The sequence below is a fragment of the Muntiacus reevesi genome, chromosome 1 (assembly GCF_963930625.1).
Source record: "Muntiacus reevesi chromosome 1, mMunRee1.1, whole genome shotgun sequence".
Lineage (NCBI taxonomy): Eukaryota > Metazoa > Chordata > Mammalia > Artiodactyla > Cervidae > Muntiacus > Muntiacus reevesi.
The window spans coordinates 14,365,468-14,388,701 of record NC_089249.1 but is presented as its reverse complement, the minus strand read 5'-3'; the positions used below and the strand labels follow the sequence as shown (position 1 = coordinate 14,388,701).

At 39.8% G+C, this 23,234-nt stretch overlaps 1 protein-coding gene across 7 annotated transcripts in view; it reads left to right on the top strand.

Annotated features, from left to right (window-relative positions):
- Window positions 1-23,234, top strand: part of SLC41A2 (solute carrier family 41 member 2) — a 128,811-nt gene that overhangs the window by 37,388 nt on the left and 68,189 nt on the right. For all 7 annotated transcript variants that reach the window (XM_065938408.1, XM_065938381.1, XM_065938412.1 and 4 more), the window contains one exon: window positions 15,860-15,967. In XM_065938408.1, the coding sequence (XP_065794480.1) occupies window positions 15,860-15,967 (108 nt within the window). The remainder of the gene's footprint in view (window positions 1-15,859; window positions 15,968-23,234) is intronic.

Genomic DNA, 23,234 nt, shown 5'->3' with positions numbered 1-23,234 from the left:
ACTGTTTCCCCATCTATTTGCCATGAAGTGATGGGACCAGATGCCATGATCTTAGTTTTCTGAATGTTGAGCTTTAAGCCAACTTTTTCACTCTCCTCTTTCACTTTCATCTAGTAGGGCCCAGACCAAAAATCCAGCCTAATGCCTTACACAGAGCAGATGTTCCAGTGATTCCTTGATAATATAATGAATGAAATAAATTTCAACTCTACCTGTGTTGTAAAGATCCCTGAATTTTGATAATCAAATTTAAGAGTTTTAAGTCATAGGATGTCAGATTCGGAAATCCTCAGAAACCACTTGATCCAAGCCCCTTGTTTTTTCTTCCCTTACTAAAAATGAACAGAGTTGTAAATGATTTACCCGAGAATATACGCATATACGGCTAGTAAATGACAGAGCCCTGTATTGCATAAATCCTGCTCCCTATATAGCATGCTATATATGTATCTCAGATTTGTCTATAGATTTTATCTGTCACATAGGATTAGTGATAGCCACTCATCCATCTAGACGAAATACAAGTAAACTGAGCTAATCCCTTTGGACTTTCCAATCGTTCCTAGGTAAATTTATACTTAGAATATTATTGGAAGCTGATGGCTACAAAACCCCAAGATCTTCTTGTATTTTATGAAGATGATATTATTGGAATGCTGAAGAATCTTCCTTTGAAATCAACTATAGCATGACTCTCAAGTATTCCTTAATTACTACGCTGCTAAGGCAGTTTGTCTGTGTTTCCGAATTCACATGGAATGATGCATTAACCCTGGGACTCTGAGTAACAGTTTTTCTGATGTATAAAGCAGAGAGATCAGAGAGGAAAGGGATGGTGTGTTGACGTTTTGTGGATTAAATACCAGTGTGTTTTAAAAAGTGCAAAGAGAAGGTAAGAGAACAGTATCAGTGTTAGATTAATTTTTTTGTCATCAGTTTCTCATTTCGCAAAGCTAGGGACATCACATTTGTCCCTCCTTACAAGGTATAGCTATAGTTTTAAGAGTTTGTATTAAAGATAAAATTCCTCTTTTAACACAACTGTGACCTGAGGAAGGCACTAGCACTGTGATGTAATGGTTCTGGTTTTTATTTCAAAAATAATAAATGTAATTCTACTTCTGGGAAGCTGCAGTAAATATGCTTTCACTTTTCCTTCCCATTAAGTATCCCCAAACCCCAGAAACTTTATATAAAACACACATAAGAAGATTCTGAAAGGCAGAAAGAAGAAAGAGGCTGGCTAGGCCCCTTAGGGCTCAAGGAGCAAAACATTGATGAGTTCCCGAGGTTTTCTTCTGCTTCATATAGCCCAGAAAGTGAAAGTGTTAGTCGCTCAGGTCATGTTTGACTTTTTGTGACCCCCACGGACGGTAGCCCTCCAGGCTCCTCTGTCCATGGAATTCTCCAGGCAAGAATACTGAAGTGGGTAGCCACTTCCTTCTCAAGGGGAGCTTCCCGACCCAGGGATCAAACCTGGGTCACCTGCATTGCGGGCAGATTCTTTACTGTCAGCCACCAGGGAAGCCCACGTATATCCCAGATTTGGGGCTAAAAGAGCTGGCAGCAGAGAGATGCAAACAAGGGCAGACAAAGCCAAACCAACCTAAGTCTGGTCTCTGTAGCCAAAGGACTAGGAGAGGAATGCCCTAACAGGACAGAAAAGTTTTAGACAATAACTGCTCTGCTCCAGCCAAACACTACAGAGAAAACTGTGGCCCCACCCACAGCCACCTCAGCAGAGCCCCCGTGGTGCGCCTGGAGGGCATTGTGCTAAGGAAAATAAAATAGAGAAAGACAAATACTGCTTGGTCTCTCTTATCAAAGAAGAGTCAAAGTCACAAAAACTGAGAGTAGAATGGTAATTGCCAGGGCCTGAGGGGGTGAAGGAAATGGGGAGACGCTGGTTAAAGGGTACAGACTTTCACTTACAAGCTAAGTATGTTCTGAGGATCTAATGTACACATGGTGACTGTAGTTGATAATACTGTATTGTATACTTGATATTTGCTAAGAGAATAGGTCTTAAGCATTCTCACTGAAAAAAGAAAAAGTAACTGTGAGGTGATGAATATGTTAATTAACTGGTGGAATTCCTTTGATAATGTGTATGTATTTTAAGTCATCCTGCTGTACCCTTTAATATATTACAGCTCTGTTTGTCAGTTATCCCTCAGTGAAGCTGGGGGCCTGGGTGGGGTGAGGGAGGCTGGAATGAGGTGCTGTAGTACTTAAGCCAAGATGGTGTCAGAGAAGGGCAAGTAGAGTGCTGGGAATTTCATCTTGTCAGCTGATGAGAGGCCCCCGAGATGCCTGGAAGGAGAAATAGAGAACTCCACAGTTATAGTTGGAGACGTCAGCACTCTTCTCTCAGTAATTGATAGAACAACTAGATAGTAGATCTTATAGAAGAATTTGACAACAGCACCAATCAACAAGATCTAACTGACATTTATAGAACACTCCACCCAAAAAACAGCAGAATGCCATTCTGTTCAAGCTCTTACTGATCATATTTAGAGATAGTTCATATCCTGAGCCATCACAGAAACCTCAACAAATTCAAAATATTGAAATCAGAGTATGTTCTTCGACCACAGTGTAATCAAACTTGAAAGCAGTAACAGCAAAAATCTTCAGAGATGAAACAGCATACTTTCAGATAATCCGTTGATGGAAGAGGAAGTCTCAAGAAAAATGAAAAACAAAACAAAACATTGAACTGAGTGAAAATGAAAGTACAACATCAAAATTTGTGAGTCACAGGTGCAGTGGTCCAGAGATAGAAATTTATAGAACTGAATGCATACCTCAGAATTTAAAAAAATCTCAAATCAATAATCTAAGCTCCCATCTCAGACTTAGAAAAAATGAATAGAATATACCAAAAGCAAGCGGAAGAAAGTAAGTAATAAATATAAAAGCAAAACTCAATGACATTGAAAGCAGGAAGATAATAGAAAAAAAAATTAGTGAAACAAGCATTTGATTCTTTCAAAAGATCAGTAAAACTGACAATTTGTAGCAGACTGACAACGAAAACCAAGAGAGAAGACATTACCAGTATCATAACAACATAGGGGATATCACTATAGATTGTGCAGACATCAAAAGGGTAACTAAAGAAATGCTATAAATGACTCTGCACACATAAATTTTACAGCTTAAAGTGTAAATGCAGTTACCTCATTTCACCAAAAATGAAGTGGGTATTTTGAATAGCTCTTACTAAGGAATTTGAATTCATACTTTTAGAAACTCCCCAAAAAGAAATCTTCAGACACAGATAGTTTCACCCGAAAATTCTACCAAATGTTTAAAGCAGAATTAACACTAATTCTACACAAGCTTTTCTGGAAAATTGATAGGGAAGGAACACTTAGCAATTCACTTTAAGAAGCTAGTATTACCCAGATACCAAACCAAAGACAATGCAAAACACAAACAAACCAACTCAACCCCATCTCCCAAAACCCACAGACCAATAGTTCTCCTGAACCTAGACAAAAAAATCCTTAACAAAACATTGGCAAATAGAATTTAGCAACATATAAAATGAATTATATACACCATGGAAAATGAGGTTTATTCCAGGGATGAAAGTCTTGTTCATGATTTGAAAATCACTGTAATTCACCATATAAACGGGCTAAAGAAGAAAATCACATGACTGTATCAACTGATACAGAAAAAGCAGTTGACAAAATTCAACATGCATTCATGATAAAAAACAAACTTAAATAAGAATAGAGTAGAACTTCTTCAGTTCAGTTCAGTCACTCAGTTGTGTCCGACTCTTTGCAACCCCATAAATCGCAGCACACCAGGCCTCCCTGTCCATCACCAACTCCCAGAGTTTATCCAAACTCATGCCCGTCGAGTTGGTGATGCCATCCAGCCATCTCATCCTCTGTCGTCCCCTTCTCCTGCCCCCAATCCCTCCCAGCATCAGAGTCTTTTCCAATGAGTCAACTCTTCTCATGAGGTGGCCAAAGTATTGGAGTTTCAGCCTCAGCAGCAGTCCTTCCAATGAACACCTAGCACTGATCTCCTCTAGGATGGACTGGTTGGATCTCCTTGCAATCCAAGGGACTCTCAAGAGTCTTCTCCAACACCACAGTTCAAAAGCATCAATTCTTCGGCGCTCAGCTTTCTTCACACTCCAACTCTCACATCCATATATGACCACTGGAAAAACCATAGCCTTGACTAGACGGACCTTTGTTGGCAAAGTAATGTCTCTGCTTTTTAATATGCTATCTAGGTTGGTCATAATTTTCCTTCCAAAGAGTAAGCATCTTTTAATTTTATGGCTGCAATTACCATCTGCAGTGATTTTGGAGCCTCAAAAAATAAAGTCTGACACTGTTTCCACTGTTTCCCCATCTATTTGCCATGAAGTGATGTGACCAGATGCCATGATCTTAGTTTTCTGAATGTTGAGCTTTAAGCCAACTTTTTCACTCTCCTTTTTCACTTTCATCAAGAGGCTTTTTAGTTCTTCTTCACTTTCTGCCATAAGGGTGGTGTCGTCTGCATATCTGAGGTTATTGATATTTCTCCCAGCAATCTTGATTCCAGCTTGTGCTTCTTCTAGCCCAGCATTTCTAGTGATGTACCCTGCATATAAGTTAAATAAGCAGGGTGATAATATACAGCCTTGACATACTCCTTTTCCTATTTGGAACCAGTCTGTTGTTCCAAGTCCAGTTCTAACTGTTGCTTCCTGACCTGCATATAGGTTTCTCAAGAGGCAGGTCAGGTGGTCTGGTATTCCCATCTCTTTCAGAATTTTCCACAGTTTATTGTGATCCATACAGTCAAAGGCTTTGGCATAGTCAATAAAGCAGAAATAGATGTTTTTCTGGACCTCTCTTGCTTTTTCAATGATCTAGCAGATGTTGGCAATTTGATCTATGGTTCCTCTGCCTTTACTAAAACCAGCTTGAACATCTGGAAGTTCACAGTTCATGTATTGCTGAAGCCTGGCTTGGAGAATTTTGAACATTACTTTACTAGCATGTGAGATGAGTGCAGTTGTGCAGTAGTCTGAGCATTCTTTGGGATTGCCTTTCTTAGGACTTCCTCAACCTTGTACTTAATGGTGAAATACTGAACGCTTTTCCCCTAAGAACAGGCTCAAAGCAAGGATGTCCACACTCATTACGTTTATTCAGCATAATGCAATAATTTAAGAAAAAGAAATAAAAGACATACAGGTTGGACAGAAGGAAATAAAACTTCCTGTTTGCAGATGACATGATGGTCTTCTTTGAAAATTCCAAGGAATCTACCAAAATCAAAACAAAAACTCCAAGAACTGATAAATGAGCTCAGTAAGGCCACGGATACCCAATATGTACAAAAAATAAATTCAGATTCTAGCAATGAGTACGTTGAAATTTAAAAATAACTGTCAACTGAAAAAAATGCACAATGTGAGAGTTGTGAGTTAAGTTTTATTTGAGGCAATATGAACAGCCTGGGAGACAGCACCTTAGATAGCTTTGAGAGACTGCTCCAGAGAAACAGGCGGATTTTGATAAAGGGGTGCACATGCAGTGAAGCATATATTTTTGTGTAGAAAGTTTTTGCTGGTCTCGTGAAGCTTCCTCTAATCATGAGAAACAGTCGTCACCATGAAGGACTTTAGTGTTTTTCTAGATATGAAGAGATAGACGAATTTGGCTCATAAAATCAGCTGAGAATATCTGACTATCTGAAGACCTGTGCTGCCAGTTTTCCAGAGCACCTCATTTCTGCTGTCCACCCTGAAGTCCTTCAGGGGGTGTTGGAGGTCAACGGCTGCAGCAGCACCTGATTTAATCCTTGTAGATTGCAAGTACCCATGGCAAGTTCCAGTTTGTGGTTGATGACAATAACATTTACTCAAAAAGTAAATACCTGGATGTAAATCTTAAAAAACGCGTACAGGATTTATATGCTGAAAGCTACAAAACACCAATGAAAGAATCAAGGAGCATCTAAATAAATGGAGAGACTTGTATTCATGGCTTAGAAGATTTGACATAGTGAAGATGTCAGTTCTCCCCAAATTGATGTAGTGTATAACAGAACTTTTAAAATCTTCTTAAGATCTTTTAGAATAGTATTCTAAAATGTACATGCAAAGGGACAGAATGTAGAATTTTCTTTTTTGAAAATAAAGTGGAAAGGATCTGTCTCCTTGATTCCAAGTTTATTAAAATGACCACAGTAATCATTGTGGTATTGGTGGAGGGGTGAACATGCCTAGACTTGACACCAAGAGGATGATCCACAAAAGGAAAAAAGGATGAATTGGACTTCATCAAATAAAAATTTTGTTCTGTGAATGACTCCATTAAAGGGACGAAAACACAGGCTACCAAGTGGAAGAAAATATTTGCAAACCACACATCTGACAAAAGACTAGAATAAAGAACTCTCAAAAGCTCAACAATAAAAACAAAAACAGCCCAGTTAGAAAATTGGCAAAAAAACATAAAGGCATTTCACTGAAGAATGTGTACAGATTGTAAATAAGCTTGAAAAGATATTCAGTATCTTTCACCATTAGAGAATGCAAATGAAAACCACAATGAGCTATCACTATGTACCTATCAGAATGGTTAAAAACAGTGGTAGTATCAAATGCCATTGAGAATGCAGAGAAATGGTATCACTCATATATTGCTGGTGGGAATTTAAAATGATACAGTCACTCTGGAAAACACTTTAACAGTTTCTTTAAAGACAAAACAACCACCTAGACATTAACTGCCTTGCAACCTAGATACTGCACTCCTGGGCATTTATTGCAGAGAATGAGGACTCATGCTTATCCAACTCCTGAATGTGAATGTTTACAGCTGCTTTACTCGTAATAGCCAAGAACTGGATACACCCCAGATGTCCTTCAATAACTGAATGGTTAAACTTTGGTAAATCCATATGCTGGAATACTACTCAGCAACAAAAAGGAATGAACTATTGACACATGCAGCAATCTAGACGAATCTCCAGAGAATTATGCTGAGTGGAAAAAGCAAATCTCAAAAGGTTATACATACTATATTCATTTATAAAAATTCTTGAGTTGACATTTTATAGACATGAAGAGCTGATTAGTGTTTGCCAGGGACTAAGAAGGGACTGGAAGTGAAAAGTGGACATGGCTATTAAAGGGCAATAAAGAATCTTTGTGATAGAAATGTGCTGTATATTGACTATCAATGTCATTATCCTGGTTGTGAGATTGTCCTAGAGTTTTGAGAGATATTAGCATTGGGGTGAATTTGATACAGGGTACATGGGAATCTCTGTATTATTTTTTATAATTGCATGTGAATCTATAATTATTTCAAAAAGTTTAATGAAAAAACATGTATCTGGTTGAGCATATCTAAGCTGTATGAAAGAATATGTAATGGAGAAAAGAGTCTTCTGCGTGCCCTTACCCTATTCTCTTCTTTAGAATTTAATGGTATAGTTTTTCTTTTTTTTTGTCTCCTTCAACTGAAGTTAAATGAATGAAGATGCATACATACATCTTAATATGTGTGTGTAGTCACTAAAAAATACAATCAAAAAACACCCAATAATGTTGCCCTTTACCTTGCTCTTCTTAATTTATCTTGGAGCTTCCTTATAGATACACACAGATTTATCAGATTCTTCTCCAACTATGCAAAGATGTATCATTGTTTTTCTACCAAGTTACCTAATGGAGATTTAAAGTGCCTCAGATTTTTTGTGACTATGAACAATGATGAAATTGACTCGTTATATGTATGTGTTTGAACTTATGTTCAAGTTTATTTGTAAGGCAACTTTCCTTGAAGTAGAGTTTTTAGTTGACAATTATGTGTATTTTACATTTGATGCATATTGCTGAATTCCCCCCCAAAGTTAAACCTTTACATTTATGTTCTCACCAAAAGTATAATAGAGTGCCTATTTCCTTATATTAATACTCCTACCAATAGAGTATTATCCAAGTTGTTAAAAATTTAAATTTTTATTTTTTTTAACTTTTTATTTTGTATTGGAATATAGCTGATTAACAGTGTTGTAATAGTGTCAGGTGGACAGTTGAGGGACTTAGCCACACATGTATATGTATCCATTCTCCCCCAGACTCCAGTCATCCAGGCTGCCACATAACACTGAGCAGAGTTTCATGTGCTATACAGTAGGTCCTTGTTGGTTATCCATTTTAAATATAGCAGTGTGTACATGTCCATTCCAAACTCTCAAACTTTATCCAACTTTTTGACCTGTACCAGTCTCACAGAAGAAAGCTGATCATCTTTTAATTTGCATTTTATAATTATGAATGAGGTTGATCATTGAGTCATATGTTTAAAAGTGAATGGTTTGAACTTTTTAAAACTAAGTTAAAATGAGAAACAACTCTTGTCTATGTTTTAAAATTGCATAAGCATGTTTTACCAGTCAGATATTTTTAAACTTTTTCTATTTTTTCTTAAGACTCTATTTATGTATTCCCTAGCAGCAGCAGCAGCAGCAGCAGCTTATGTTATTCTTTTTTTTCCTTAAGTTTCATATTTGTTTGTCCTTTGGGGCACCAATGGATTTTTAGGTTTCAAATGTAGTACATTTGTAAGCAATCCAACATTACGTTTAAGGAGTGGGTTCTTGCCCAAGATTCTGGTTATTGACAGGTGTCCAAAATTAGGTAAGAAATCGATTTCCTGTAGGGCAGATTCTTGTGGAAGCTTAGCACTGCATGATAATCTGCCTCGGAGAATGTATTTGTATCATGGCAAAATTTGTAGGTAGGTGAAATTTACTGGGGGTGTTGCAGGAAGGGGGACCCCTTCCAGGGCCTGAAACTGGGCTCTTGTCTAACACTCGGAAACAAATTGTCGAAGGAGACACATGTGCTGACAAAGCAAGAGATTTTATTGGGAAAGGGCACTCGGGTGGAGAGCAGGAGGGTAAGGGAACCCAGGAGAACAGCTCTGCCACATGGCTTGCAGTCTTGGGTTTGATGGTGATGGCATTAGTTTCCGGGTTGTCTTTAGCCAATCAACTGACTCAGAGTCCTTCCTGGGGGTGCACGCCTTGTTCAGCCAAGATGGATGCCAGAGAAGAGGATTCTGGGAGGTGGTCGGACATGTGGTGTCTCCTTTTGACCTTTCCTGAACTCTTCCGGTTGGCGGTGGCTTATTAGTTCCGTGTTCCTTACCAGGACCTCCTGTCATAAAACAACTCATGCAAATGGTTACTGTGGTGCCTGGCCAGGGTGGGTGGTTTCGATCAGTGTGCTTCCCGTAACTGGAGCACTAACTGTATCAGCATTCCCTTTCTGGATTTTTTTTTTTTTTCCATTACTTCCTCCTTACAGGAAGATTAACTGATAATATGTTTTGGTGTTAGAACTAATAAACTCTCAATATTGTTATTTATTACAATGTACAGAAATGGTCCTGAACACAGTTGTATGAGGTAGGTACAATTATGACCCTATTTTAGGTGAAGAAAGTAAAGCATAGTTTTACATAGCATACTCAAGGCATACAGTAAAAATAGTGAAAGGTTGTTGCTGAGCCACTAAAGACACCAGAATTCTTGGCCTCCAGAGGAGAAGAATTCAATCTGGGGCCAGTGATGAGGCTTGATCTCTCAGAGCTTTTGTGTAATAAAGTTTTATTAAAGTATAAAGTATAAAAGAAATAGAGAAAGCTTCTGACATAGGCATCAGAAGAGAGCAGAAAGAGTGTCCCCCTGCTAGTCTTTAGCCGGATGTTATAGAGCTACTAGCAGTCTGCTAATTAGAGAAAGGAAATGTCTCAAAACTCAGAGACTGGCACCAGGCCCCACACCCACAACATGCATTTTGAGATAAAATCAGCTCAAGGTGAGTTGTCCCCAGCCATAAAATGATCCATGATCGACATGACAAGAAAGGCAGGTTTCCAAGCAAATACAGTCTCATTAACATAGCTTAAGAGAACATTTGCATGAGTACTGGTTTGTCAAGCCAGTTCTGAGTCTTAGGCAGAACCGACTTGAAGACAGAGTCTATGGTAAATACATAGTTCATTAACAGCTTAAGACAAATATTTCCATAAGAAAAATGCATTGGTTAACTCAAGGTTTGAGAAAAGTTAAGTTCAGGTGGGCAATGCCAAAGAATGCTCAAACTACACACAAATGCAGTCATCTCACACGCTAGTAAAGTACTGCTCAAAATTCTCCAAATCAGGCTTCAACAGTATGTGAACCAGAAACTTCCAGATGTTCAAGCTGGCTTTAGAAAAGGCAGAGGAACCAGAGATCAAACTGCCAACATCTTATGGATCATCAAAAAAGCAAGAGAGTTCCAGAAAAATGTCTATTTCTGCTTTATTGACTACGCCAAAGCCTTTGACTGTGTGGATCGCAACAAACTGTGGAAAATTCTTACAGAAATGGGAATACCAAACCACCTGTCCTGCCTCTTGAGAAATCTGTATGCAGGTCAGGAAGCAACAGTTAGAACTGGACATGGAACAACAGAGTGGTTCCAAACTAGAATAGAAGTACGTCAAGGCTGTATATTGTCATCCTGCTTATTTAACTTTTATGCAGAGCTGCTGCTGCTGCTGCTAAGTCGCTTCAGTCGTGTCCGTCTCTGTGCGACCCCATAGACGGCAGCCCACCAGGCTCCCCCGTCCCTGGGATTCTCCAGGCAAGAACACTGGAGTAGGTTGCCATTTTCTTCTCCAACGCATCATGCAAAATGCCGGGCTGGATGAAGCACAAGCTGGAATCAAGATTGCCAGGAAAAATATCAAAAACTTTAGATATGCAGATGACACCACCCGTATGGCAGAAAGTAAAGAAGAACTAAAGAGCCTCTTGCTGAAGGTGAAAGAGAGTGGAAGAGCTGGCTTCAAACTCAACATTCAAAAAATGAAGATCATGGCATCTGGTCTCATCATTTCATGGCAAATAGATGGAGAAACAGTAGAAACAGTGACAGACTCTTTTCTTGGGCTCCAAAATCACTGCAGATGGTGACCGCAGTCATGAAATTAAAAGATGCTTATTCCTTGAAAGAAAAGTTATGACCAACCTAGACAGCTTGTTAAAAAGCAGAGATATTACTTTGCCAACAAAGGTTCATCTAGTCAAAGCTATGGTTTTTCCAGTAGTCAGGTATGGATGTGAGAGTTGGACTAAAAAACAGCTGAGCACCAAATAATTGATGCTTTTGAACTGTGGTGTTGGGGAAGCTTCTTGAGAGTCCCTTGGACTGCAAGGAGATTCAGCCAGTCCATCCTAAAGGAAATCAGTCCTAAATATTCATTGGAAGGACTGATGCTGAAGCTGAAACTCCAATACATTGGCCGCCTGATGTGAAGAACTGACTCATTGGAGAAGACCCTGTTGCTGGGAAAGATTGAAGGCAGGAGGAGAAGGGGATGACAAAGGATGAGATGGTTAGATGGCATCACCAACTCAATGGAGATGAGTTTGAGTAAACTCCAGGAGTTGGTGATGGACAGGGAAGCCTGGCGTGCTGCAATTCATGCGGTTGCAAAGAGTCGGACACTACTGAGTGACTGAAATCACTATGTTCAGGTGGAACCAGGTGTTGTCATGGCAACACAGAATTTTAAAAGAAACCTCTTTTTAAATTTGTATAGAGAAGGGGAAAAATATAACACTAGCCGTTTGTTTCCTCCTGCTGCTAAAGAGAGAGAGAAAAAATGTCTGACACTTGCAGCCTATTTCCTCTGTTAGGAGACCCCTGGCCTTCCTGCCTGTTACCCTCTCATTAGTATCAGAATTTCAACTCAGGTTATCTGATTCCAGAATCTCTCCTTTTGATTACTGTACTGTACTGTTTCTCACTGTTCTCGTATTTCCCAAACTGTGTGGCTAGACCTTAGAGGCGCTGTGGTATATATTAAATTTTTGAGGGAGACACAGTGACGTTTCTGCAGACCACTGGCTCGAGGTGGTTCGGCATTCAGTATTAGATCATACTCCATTTCTCTTGATGACATACCTCTGCAAAGCTAGATTTTCAGGTGCTGGGGAAAAAAGCAGGTGTCACACAAAAGTCAATATAGAACAAGAAATGAAGGCAATAGTTTCCAGTTACAAGGTTTGAGAAGTTATGCAATGCCCAACAGATACACACATCCCATTAGGAATTAATGTGGTTAGAGGACATAAAAATACAATATTTTCCTTCCAATGTTTGTGTTATTTCTTTAGAAGGCTATAAAATTGTTAGGGAATAAATACCTATTAAATTGACTGTTAGGTATTTCTTTTTGACCTAAGGAAGCCATGAAAACATTTCTGAGATGCTACAGGTGCTGTGAGCTGAGAAAGTTTGAGCACTTTAATAAGCACACGTATGCAGGTTATAGAGAGAAGAACGCAGAATTTATTGGGCACGAAAGTAGTATTGGAAAGTAGTATGTGAAAGTTCTTATTGTTATATCAATGATGAGGTGTAAGTGTTTTCATAGGAATTCTCACAGGAGCATTTGATTTTAATTAAACTTGGAAAAGATACTAATAACCCAGTGGAATGCATCCCAGCAGATCCGCAGTGCGATTGATAGAGAAATTTAAAATCATTGTATAGGTAGGTGTCTTAAAATTATGACATAGGTAAAACATATTCCTGAATTATGTCTAATCTGATAAAAATGCTATCTTGCCGGGTCCAGCCTCGGCAGGATCCAGGGGATACCCTCAGAATGAACGGCGTCGTCAAGAGAGAGACTTGAGACGAGCCTTGATAGGGCCAAGTCTGCGAGGGAGAGAGAAAGAGAGAGAGTAACCAGACGGGGGTGCAGCAGAGTCTAGCAGGGTCTGGCAATGCTTTATTTTTTACCACGGCTTTTATACCCTAAATTAGTACATTTCTAAGGAGAAGATAGTTTAACATTACATCAACTTGTTCTTCACGAAACCAGGGTGTTTTCTGCATGCTTCTTTGTTTATGAGGGTCTTGTACATTATCTTCTGGCCTTGGGGCCTGTTGACATTTTATGACCTAGGTGAACGCAAAGCTGTTTTCCGTAATCTATTCTTTAATGAACACAAAGGTCAGTCCTTTTGCAGAATTTATCAGTTAAATTTATCTAAAAGGTTTACCACACAAAGACTCTGCAGCTCCAGTGAGGCAGCTCCTGTTTAGCATTCCTGGTTAAAATGAACAATTCTAAACTCTTATTTTTATAAATCTTTAACTATAACCGCTTTTAGAATAATATTTTTATGTTTTCTAATAGGGCTTCCTCGCCCCCGAAGGGCTCTGTGCCTATTAGGGCCTTTTGTGTGATCAGGTTCTTTATGCTGTTTATGATTAAGGTGTTGTGAGCAGTCATGTGCATTAGTACGCATTTGCCAAGCAGGCTAGAATGCCAGCAAAGGGGTCTAAATTGAAACACTCCTTTCATCCTGGATAATCTTATAGGATACCACTGTCCGGCGGACATATTAATTAAAGTTCTAAGTTGATTCTGTTTGGAAAGAGATCGGGGAAGGCCTTCTACCCGTGTCACAGAAATGGGAGTAGTCTAATATAGCAAGCATCAGAAAGACAAAGATCATCTTTAAGGTGAGCGCCGGGGCAACTTTTCGAAATCCCTGAAGTCCTGATCTGCCTTGCTTATCAGGTCTCCTCCTCATGACCTTGTCATGGGTGGGATCTTGTGTACTGGCTCCCGGCACTATCTCATAAGTTTGTTGTGAAAATTAAATGATGAAGAACAGCAATCAGTGAATGTTGACTGCTGTTAGTATTTATTATTATTATTGTCTGTTGTTATTTGTCATCATCATCACCATCATTTCAGAAGGATGCATATCCCACTAGGACAGCAGAATTCTTACCCAACATAAAACACAGGCAAAATTGTTTGGTACTTTCTTTGATAGGTTAAGGAATCTGAGAGGTTATTGGACCCCCAGTGCCTCTTTTAGCTCCATCCTTTATTGAATCCCTGGATGGATTCGCTTGTGAATCCTTCAAACCAGGTTTTTACCAGAGACTGGTCTGACAAATATTTCCTGAGGTCTCTTTAGTCCCTAGTTCTACATCTATTTGGAACAGCCTCTAGGGAAACTTTGGAGACAAATTAAAATTTCCTTTCACTTATCTGATAGATTTAAGTCTTTTCTCAGCTGTATTGGTGTTAGTGACAGGACTGTATTCTTGATATGTTTGGCATAAGAAGCTTAGTTACTAAAGTCTCATACTGGGACAATCACCTCTTAATAGTACTTGTGAAGTAGCATTTTGTCTTAGTCACTTGTATGGCATTTCCAGTTTATAAAGTGCTGTAATATCTGTTGTTTTCATTATTATGGTATTTCTCCATAGGCTTGACAGGACAGATAGTATCTTCATTTTATGGTTGAAGAAATTGAAATCAGAAAAGTACATAACGCATCAAAGATCACACAGCCAGTTTGTGACAGATCCATGCCTTGAGAACAGATTTTCTGATTTCCAGTTTCATGCTCCTTACGATCCTCTGCCCTGCAGCCTCTTGCCTCACATCCTAAAATAGGGAGCAGAACATGGGACAACTCAGAAGTCCTGGGGTCAATTCTAGGTCCCATCTTTTGGTTTTGGGAAAATCACTTTATCTGAATCTCTATTTCTTCATTTGTGAAACTAGCTAATAATATTACTGTAATTTTTCTATAGGTTGGTTATACTCAGTGTTGGAACCAAGATTCAAATAGAGTTTATCTGGTTCTTGAATCTGTGCTCCTAATCACTAGTTACACTGACTTGGCATCATTAAGAGATAAAGTAGACTTTAAGAGTAACAGAGTTGGACTTAACTTGGTTGTCCAATGGTTAAGAATCTGCTTTACAGGAATGTGGAATTTGATCCCTGATCCAGGATCTAACATCCCACATGATGCTAGGCAATTAAGCTCGCATACCACAGCTAGAGAAAATCTGTGTGCCACAACGAAGACCCAGGGCAGCCAAAAAAAAAAAAAAAAAAAGGTTGTGTAGCAAGCTAGATATACTACGAGATATAATGACTTTATCAGCTATTACTCCCAACTCTAACTGAGTCTTCTAAAGTAACTCAAGGTTTCAGAACTCTGGAGAATTGTTGTTGTTCAGTCGCTAAGTCATGTCCAACTCTTTGCGACCCCATGGACTGCAGCACGCCAAGCTTCCCTCCTGGAGTTTGCTCAAACTCATGTCCTGAGTCGATGATGCCATCCAGCCATCTCGTTCTCTGTCACCCTCTTCTTCTCCTGCCTTCAATCTTTCCCAGCATCAGGGTCTTTTCCAATGAGTCAGCTCTTCGCATCAGGTGGCCAAAGTATTGGAACTTCAGCTTTAGCATCAGTCCTTCCAGTGAATATTCAGGATTGACTTCCCTTAGGATTGACTGGCTTGATCTCCTTGCTGTCCAAGGGACTCTCAAGAGTCTTCTTTAGTATCACAGTTTGAAAGCATCAGTTCTTTGACACTCAGCCTTCTTTATGATCCAAATCTCATATCCGTACATAACTACTGGAAAAACCATAGTTTTGACTATATAGACCTTTGTCAGCAAAGTAATATCTGCTTTTTAATATGCCATCTGGATTTGTCATAGCTTTTCTTCCAAGGAGCAAGTGTCTTTCATTTCATGGCTGCAGCCACTGTTCATAGTGGTTTTGGAGCCCAAGAAAGCAAAATCTGTCACTGTTTCCACTTTTCCCCCATCTAAGGGAATGCGTTAAGCTGAATGTTCAATGATTAAATGACCTATGTAGTTTCTTAAAACGGAGGTGCAACATTGGAAAAAAAGGCTGAAAATTTTGCAAATCTTTATTCTAAAGTGTTTTTAAAGAGTGTTGAAAATTCTTTTTTTTTCCCTTACAGCACTGGGAGGTGTTCAAAAAAGTAACAGAAGTTTTCATTTTAGTTCCTGCACTTCTTGGTCTCAAAGGGAACTTGGAAATGACATTGGCATCCAGATTATCCACTGCAGTAAGTTTATTTCTACCTCTAAGTATGTATATTTTCTACACATGTGCACACACACGTTTATATGTGTGTGTGTGTGTGTGTGTCTGTGTCTCTTTGTGTGTATATATATATCACATATGCTGTTCCTATTAAGGAGAACTTTTATGAGGAAAAAAATTTTCTCCTCTGTCTACTGATAAGTTTCTAAACCTCAGGGCTATGCTAAGTAGTTATGCCTGTTATCACGTCCTGAAAGTTCCCTGGGGTGTCTGATCTGGGAATTACAGGCCCTCCTTTACTCTGAGAAGAAGTAGCCTCCTTTCATTTTGGGGTATTCTGACTATCATCATCAGTGCGTAAGACATGGGCAGGTCAGACACTGACCTTCTTTATGGTTTGATGGTTGGTTGATTGGCATCGAGACTTTCTGTGATTGTAACAGTAATACATGTTTATTGTAAAAACTGGAGGAACGGGAAAACGTATAAAGAAGAAAATTTAAAACTACCCCCAATTCTTTACCTAGACATAATCTCTATTATTATTTTGTTATAGATCCTTCTATACTTAAATAACTCTACTTACACATAGGTATAGCATAATGTGATATACATATATATATATGTATATATATATATATACACACACACACTCTATATTCTTTAAAAAAAAGAACTGGAATCATATATATTCTCATTTATAATCTGTGATATCCATTTGAAGAGACATCATGATCATCTTTCCATATCAAGAAATATGGACCTATGCCATTGTTTTTATTGGCTGTGTGTTTTTCTGTTGTATAGCTCTACTGCGATTTAATCTATTATTGAATGTGTAGGTTCTTTTTAATGTTTTGCTGTTATGAATATTCTTGTATATACAGTTTTATAATATAATTTCTTTTGGGCAAATTCTAAGATGAATTTATTGTTCGGGGAGAAAAAAAGCATCCTTTTCCGACTTGAGCCACATACTAGAAAACAGTCATCCAGATACATTAAACACTTTTAAAAACACTGCCACTAGCAGGGTTCTTAGTTTTTTTTTTAGCAGGTGAAAGGATTTTGTTTTCTCACTGTAATATTTTTTGGGAGTTCCACCATCGTGGAACCAAATTATGATTAAATCCATGTAGCTAGTGAGGCTCACTTCAATGAACCATCAGCCCATTGAATGTTATTGTTGTTGTTGTTCAGTTGCTAAGTCATGTCTGACTCTTTGCGACCCTGTAGACTGTAGCGCCCCAGGCTCCTCTGTCCTCCCCTGATCATAGAGTTTGCTAAAATACATGTCCATTGAGTCAATGATGCCATCTAACCATCTCATTCTCTGCTGCCCTCTTCTCCTTTGCCTTCAGTCCTTCCAAGCATCAGAGTCTTTTCCACTGAATTGGCTCTTTGCATCATGTGGCCAAAGTATTGGAGCTTCAGCTTCAGCATTAGTCCTTCCAGTGAATTTTCAGGGTTGATTTCCTTTAGGATTGACTGGTTTTGACTATAATTTTATATTATTGAGTATTAAGAGAACTGGAGAATAATAGAAGCTGGAGTTCCTTAGACTGGAACATAAAAGTCCAAAATGACCCTGGAATATCTCGTGCCATAAGGTAAAGAAATGCTAGAATAAACAAACAAAGAATGATAGGTACATGATGAAAGGGTAACATACAAACCAGATCTGGGATAATTCGAGCCACAAAATAAATAATAATATTTACAAATTATAACTCATAGCATGAGATAAGAATCCACAAGTTTGCAGATGGATAACAGGGCAGGCATGGTCTCTGCTGTGGTAGAATTTACATAAATAATTTCAGATATTGGTAGAGGCAGTAAAGAACATAAAACAGGGTAACGTGATGAAGGGTGATTCACGAGAGCTGTTTTATATTAGGTGATTAGGGACGACTTCTCTGAGGTGGTGTGCAAGCTGGAAAATGGAAAGTGAAAGTTGCTCAGTCGTGTCCGAGTCTTTGTGACCCCATGGACTATACAGTCCATGGAATTCTCCAGGCCAGAATACTGAGGTGGGTAGCCTTTCCCTTCTCCAGGGGATCTTCCCAACCCAGGGATCAAATGCAGGTCTCTCACATTGCAGGCAGATTCTTTACCAGCTGAGCCACCAGGGAAGCCCAAGAATACTGGAGTGGGTAGCCTATCCCTTCTCCAGGGGTCTTGCTGACCCAGGAATCGAACCGGGGTCTCCTGCATTGCAGGCGGATTCTTTACCAGCTGAGCTACCAAGGAACCTGAATAATAAAAGTGAGTCAGGCATATCAAAATCTGGGAAAAGACCATTCCAGGTTACTATTGTATCTGATCAGTATAATGATGTCAGTGTAGTAGTATCAGATATTTAAAAGCGTTCTGTACAGATTCAGTTTCACAGTTGAGCCTGGGGCAGGAATAAAAACAGAGGCCCTTGTAGCCATACGTGTACTTAGTTTAAAATTATACAACAGGCTTACACATTAAAAAAAAAATCTCCATCTTTCCACCCTTGCATATATTTCCTCTGATGATCTGAAAGTCCAAGATCAAACTTATAATTCTTGGACTCCTTGGGTTCTGTTTTGGAACACAGTGTTGTGGAGAGAGCCAGTTCCTGGTCTGAGCCCTGCCCCACTACATTCCCCACCCTTGGCACTATGGTCTGCACTGTGGGAGACCTCACACATCCCTCAGACCTCACATCCATCCACACCCCCAACAGCCAGCCAGCCTCTAAGCACTCCTGGGTTTGGGCATGCACCAGAGGTGGCATGGCCTGTCTTCAGGAGGATTGGCTTCAGGAAGAGGCCCTGGAATTGGACTCAAGGCCATTTGGTCATGGCCTTCTATACTCCTAGGTATCTGGAGTGTGGCCTAGAAGGGGATGAGGCCCAGGCGTTGAGTGGGTGCACTGCTTGGGTGCCATGCACTCCTCACCCTGTTGAAAGGGGCACGGCCAATGGAGGACCAAAGTGGGGCCTTCTAAGCTACCGTTCTCAAAGCTGGAGTCCCTCTTACAGATTCCAAACTTCTTCTGGCCTAAGGAAAATTACATGATATAGAAGGGATTTCAAAGTTGCCTTGTGATGTACATCAGTAAGATATAAAAACAAGGGGAAAAGTTATATATTAAGAAGGATTGGCCACAAGATCAGTCTAGCAGGCCTCAGTGCTAAGAAATTGTTTCTAAAAAATTTAGAAATAAAATGGTAATAAGATTTTGGGCTTCCCAGTTGGTGGCTCAGTGGTAAAGAATCTGCCTGCAGTGCAGGAGACACAGCTTCAGTTCCTGGGTTGGGAAGATCCTCTGGAGAAGGCAATGGCAACCCACTCCAGTATTCTTACCTGGAAAATCCCATGGACGGAGGAGCCTGATGGGCTACAGTCCATGGGGTGCAAAAGAGTAGGACACAGCTGAGTGACTAAACAACAACGGCAATAAGATTTTTAAAATTTGATTAAATTTCACATTTGTCCTAACATTCCAGAAGTTCATTATGTAATGGTGACATTGCTGTCAGCTGAATATTGTTTTTAACATTTGGCATCCAACTGGAATGTGTGGAATGTGTGTAAAAGCTACTATATCTTGAACTATTGTCTTAAAAAACAGCAGTATGTTTATGTAGTTTTACTAGTTTATATAGTTTTCCGAGTTAGTGAAATTACATGTGTTTAATCTGCCATCTTTTCCCAGTGATTCACACTTGTATCTGTTTTAAGAGCTGGTAGGTTACCTAGATAGAACTCATTCCAAAAGGCTTTTTGGCAGGAGACGTGAATAAAGAAGAGGTCTTGAAAAATAAGAGTGACAACATTTAAGGGAAAAGAAAGTTATTAGAATGAGAGTTAAAAGGTGGCTTTAGTTTCATTTTGCTAGAAAATGAACTTTGTTCTGATAAATATAGTTAGGCATACAAATATTTAAGCAGCTTGATAAGTTTGCCAAGAAAACTGAAACTTTAACTAACTTACCGCAAGGAAAATATTTCTAAAAGTGACATTATTCAGCATTACCCAGCATTTGTTTAGATTCAAATAATAGATTAAACATGCCAATCCATTTAAAAATAGGCCATGCTGTAGGGAATCTAATTAAAAAAGAATATGCTGCAAGTTAAATTGTTTAATTTGATCATGTATTACCATTGAGGGGCTTCCCAGGTGCTGCTGCTGCTAAAGAACCCACCTGCCAGTGTACAAGACATGAGACGCGGGTTTGATACCTGGGTGGGGAAGATCCCCTGAAGGAGGGCAGGGCAGCCCACTCCAGTATTCTTGCCTGGAGAACCCCATGGACAGAGGAACCTGACAGGCTGCAGCCCGTGGGGTCACAAAGAGTCGGACATAACTAAGTGAAGCGACTTAGCACACATGCACCCATTACCATTAAAGCTGAATTTCGCCTTTTTATTTGAACTTCATTTGTTGTCACTATATTTTATATTAGAACTTTTTATCATATGTCTAGTTATGTTTATTTTTCTGTTCATATTTAAGACAGGAGAACTCCAACGCTGAATAGAAGCTCAGCACATGGTCTTTACTGCAGGGTCATTTAGCTGGGCCTTTCATTGGGAAGATTGGGGTGGAGTTGCTGTCTTCCATAGGTCAAGAACTGTGTCACTGATTATAAGATATCTGAGTCATAAACTAAAGGAATTATTCAGTTCTCTAAGCAATTAAAATACCATAAAGAGATGAGTAAACCATGTTATTATAACTTAATGTCATGAGTTACTACTTTTCCATCTACTAATTTGTTTAGTTTTATATTTTGAGGCTATTAGAGGTAGGATGACATGTCCCAGGTATTGCCAGGGCCCGAGGCAGGGCCACTGTTAGATCGGTAGTTCTCAAAATGTGGTCTTCTGAACATTAGTGTTAGCATCTTGTTAGAACAGCAAGTTCTCAGCCCCACTCCAAAGCTGCTGAGTCAGAAACTCTGGGGTGTGGCTTACCATGTGTATTTGAACAGTCTTTCCAGATGATTCTGATACACATCAGAGTTTGGGAACCACCATGTTAAATGAAGGGCATGGAGGCCAGTAGGGTCGGGACCCAGTGAGAAAAGGGGAGATCACAGGGTGCGAGGTCGCCTGGTGGGTCATTGTGAGGACTTCGGCTGTCGTGTGAGAGGGAAGCCTCTGGAAGATTCTGACCAGTTGAGTGACGTAATCTGATAGATATTTTTAACAGATTATTTTGACTGTTGTGTTGCGACAGAGCAGTAGGAGGCCAAGAATTAAAGCAGGGAGACAAGTTGAGAGTCCGCAGCAATAATACTGCAGACTAGAAACGAGGTTGGCTTGGATCAGGATGGGTGCTAGCAGAGGATGTAGTGAGACACAGTTGGAGTCCAAAACCCATTTTCTAGGGGGACTTGACAGAATTGGCTGATGGATTAGCTAAATTAAAGACTTGAAATATTCTCTAAATTTGAGAGGGGTAAAAGTAGCTAGATTAGACGGATAGAAAAGTAGTCACTTGTGGCATCAAGCTTAGATGACATGGCTGACATGACTAGATGGTGTTCATCTAGCTTGTGATATTTTAATTGCTTAGAGAATCTGACTTCAAGTTTCCTGGGTAGAATACTGCCATTCTGGTAGAGTACTGGAGAATCCTTATCAACTTGTAGTCCAGCTCTGATGCTGTGTGTGTGTTAGTCCCTCAGTCCTGTCCGACTCTTTGTGACCCCGTGGACTGTAGCCCACCAGGCTCCTCTGTCCATGGAATTCATCAGACGAGAATACTAGCGTGGGTTGCTACACCCTTCTCCAGGGGATCTTCCCAACCCAGGGATTGAACCTGGGTCTCCTGCATTGCAGGCAAATTCTTTACCATCTGAGCCACCAGGGAAGCCCTATTTGCTGTTAAAGCAATTCTAAGGTAATGACTTCTTAACAACAAAACCTCCAAAGCCTCACCTTCTAGAGACTCTTCACTGACTGTTCTGAAACTGCCTTCCTGAAATTTCTATTACTCTTGACTTTGAGACCCCACACTGTGCTACCCCTCACCTCTTTCACCATTTCTTCTTACTCCTTCTTTGCTCATTCTCTGGATGTGAGGTTTCCTTGAAGTTTCAGCACCTTGTCTTCCATGTTCTCCATCAATCATTGCAGTCCACCACTGCTTACACATTACTGATTCTCAGATTTGTATCTCCAGTTTCTTTGCTGACTGCCGAGCTGAAATTTTCAACTATCTGCACCACTCATTGCAGTTTAGTTTCAAAATTAAATTCATCATCTTCTCTTACTCTAACAAGTAAGACAGACAGCTTTCTGTCTGTTTTGTCAGTTGATTTTCGTTACAATCACTTACCCTCTATCTAGTTTTTGACTAGTCTGTCAGTTTCACCTGTGAAATCTTCATCATTTTCTCTTATGCACCACCTGCCACCACCTTAATTTGGTTGCCTGTTGTCTATAATTGGGATGTTGTAGCAGACTGCTGACTGTACTCCCTGGTTCCAGGAAGAAGGTTCAGTTCAGTTTAGTTGCTCAGTCATGTCTGACTCTTTGTGACCCCATGAATCGCAGCATGCCAGGTCTCCCTGTTCATCACCAACTCCCGGAGTTTACTCAAACTCATGTTCATTGAGTTGGTGATGCCATCCAGACATCTCATCCTCTGTTGCCCCCTTCTCCTCCTGCCCCCAATCCCTCCCAGCATCAGGGTCTTTTCAAATGAGTCAGCTCTTCGCATCAGGTGGCCAAAGTATTGGAGTTTCAGCTTCAGCATCAGCCCTTCCAATGAACACCCAGAACTGACCTCCTTTGCAGTTGGTTGGATCTCCTTGCAGTCCAAGGGACTCTCAAGAGTCTTCTCCAACACCACAGTTCAAAAGTATCAACTCTTCAACACTCAGCTTTCTTCACAGTCCAAGTCTCACATCCACACATGACCACTGGAAAAACCATAGCCTTGACTAGACGGATCTTTGTTGGCAAAGTGATGTCTCTTCTTTTTAATATGCTATCTAGGTTGGTCATAACTTTCCTTCCAAAGAGTAAGCGTCTTTTAATTTCATGGCTGCAATCACCATCTGCAGTGATTTTGGAGCCTCAAAAAATAAAGTCAGCCACTGTTTCCACTGTTTCCCCATCTATTTGCCATGAAGTGATGCGACCAGATGCCATGATCTTAGTTTTCTGAATGTTGAACTTTAAGCCAACTTTTTCACTCTCCTCTATCACTTTCATCAAGAGACTTTTTGGTTCCTCTTCACTTTCTGCTATAAGGGTGGTGTCATCTGCATATCTGAGGTTATTTATATTTCTCCC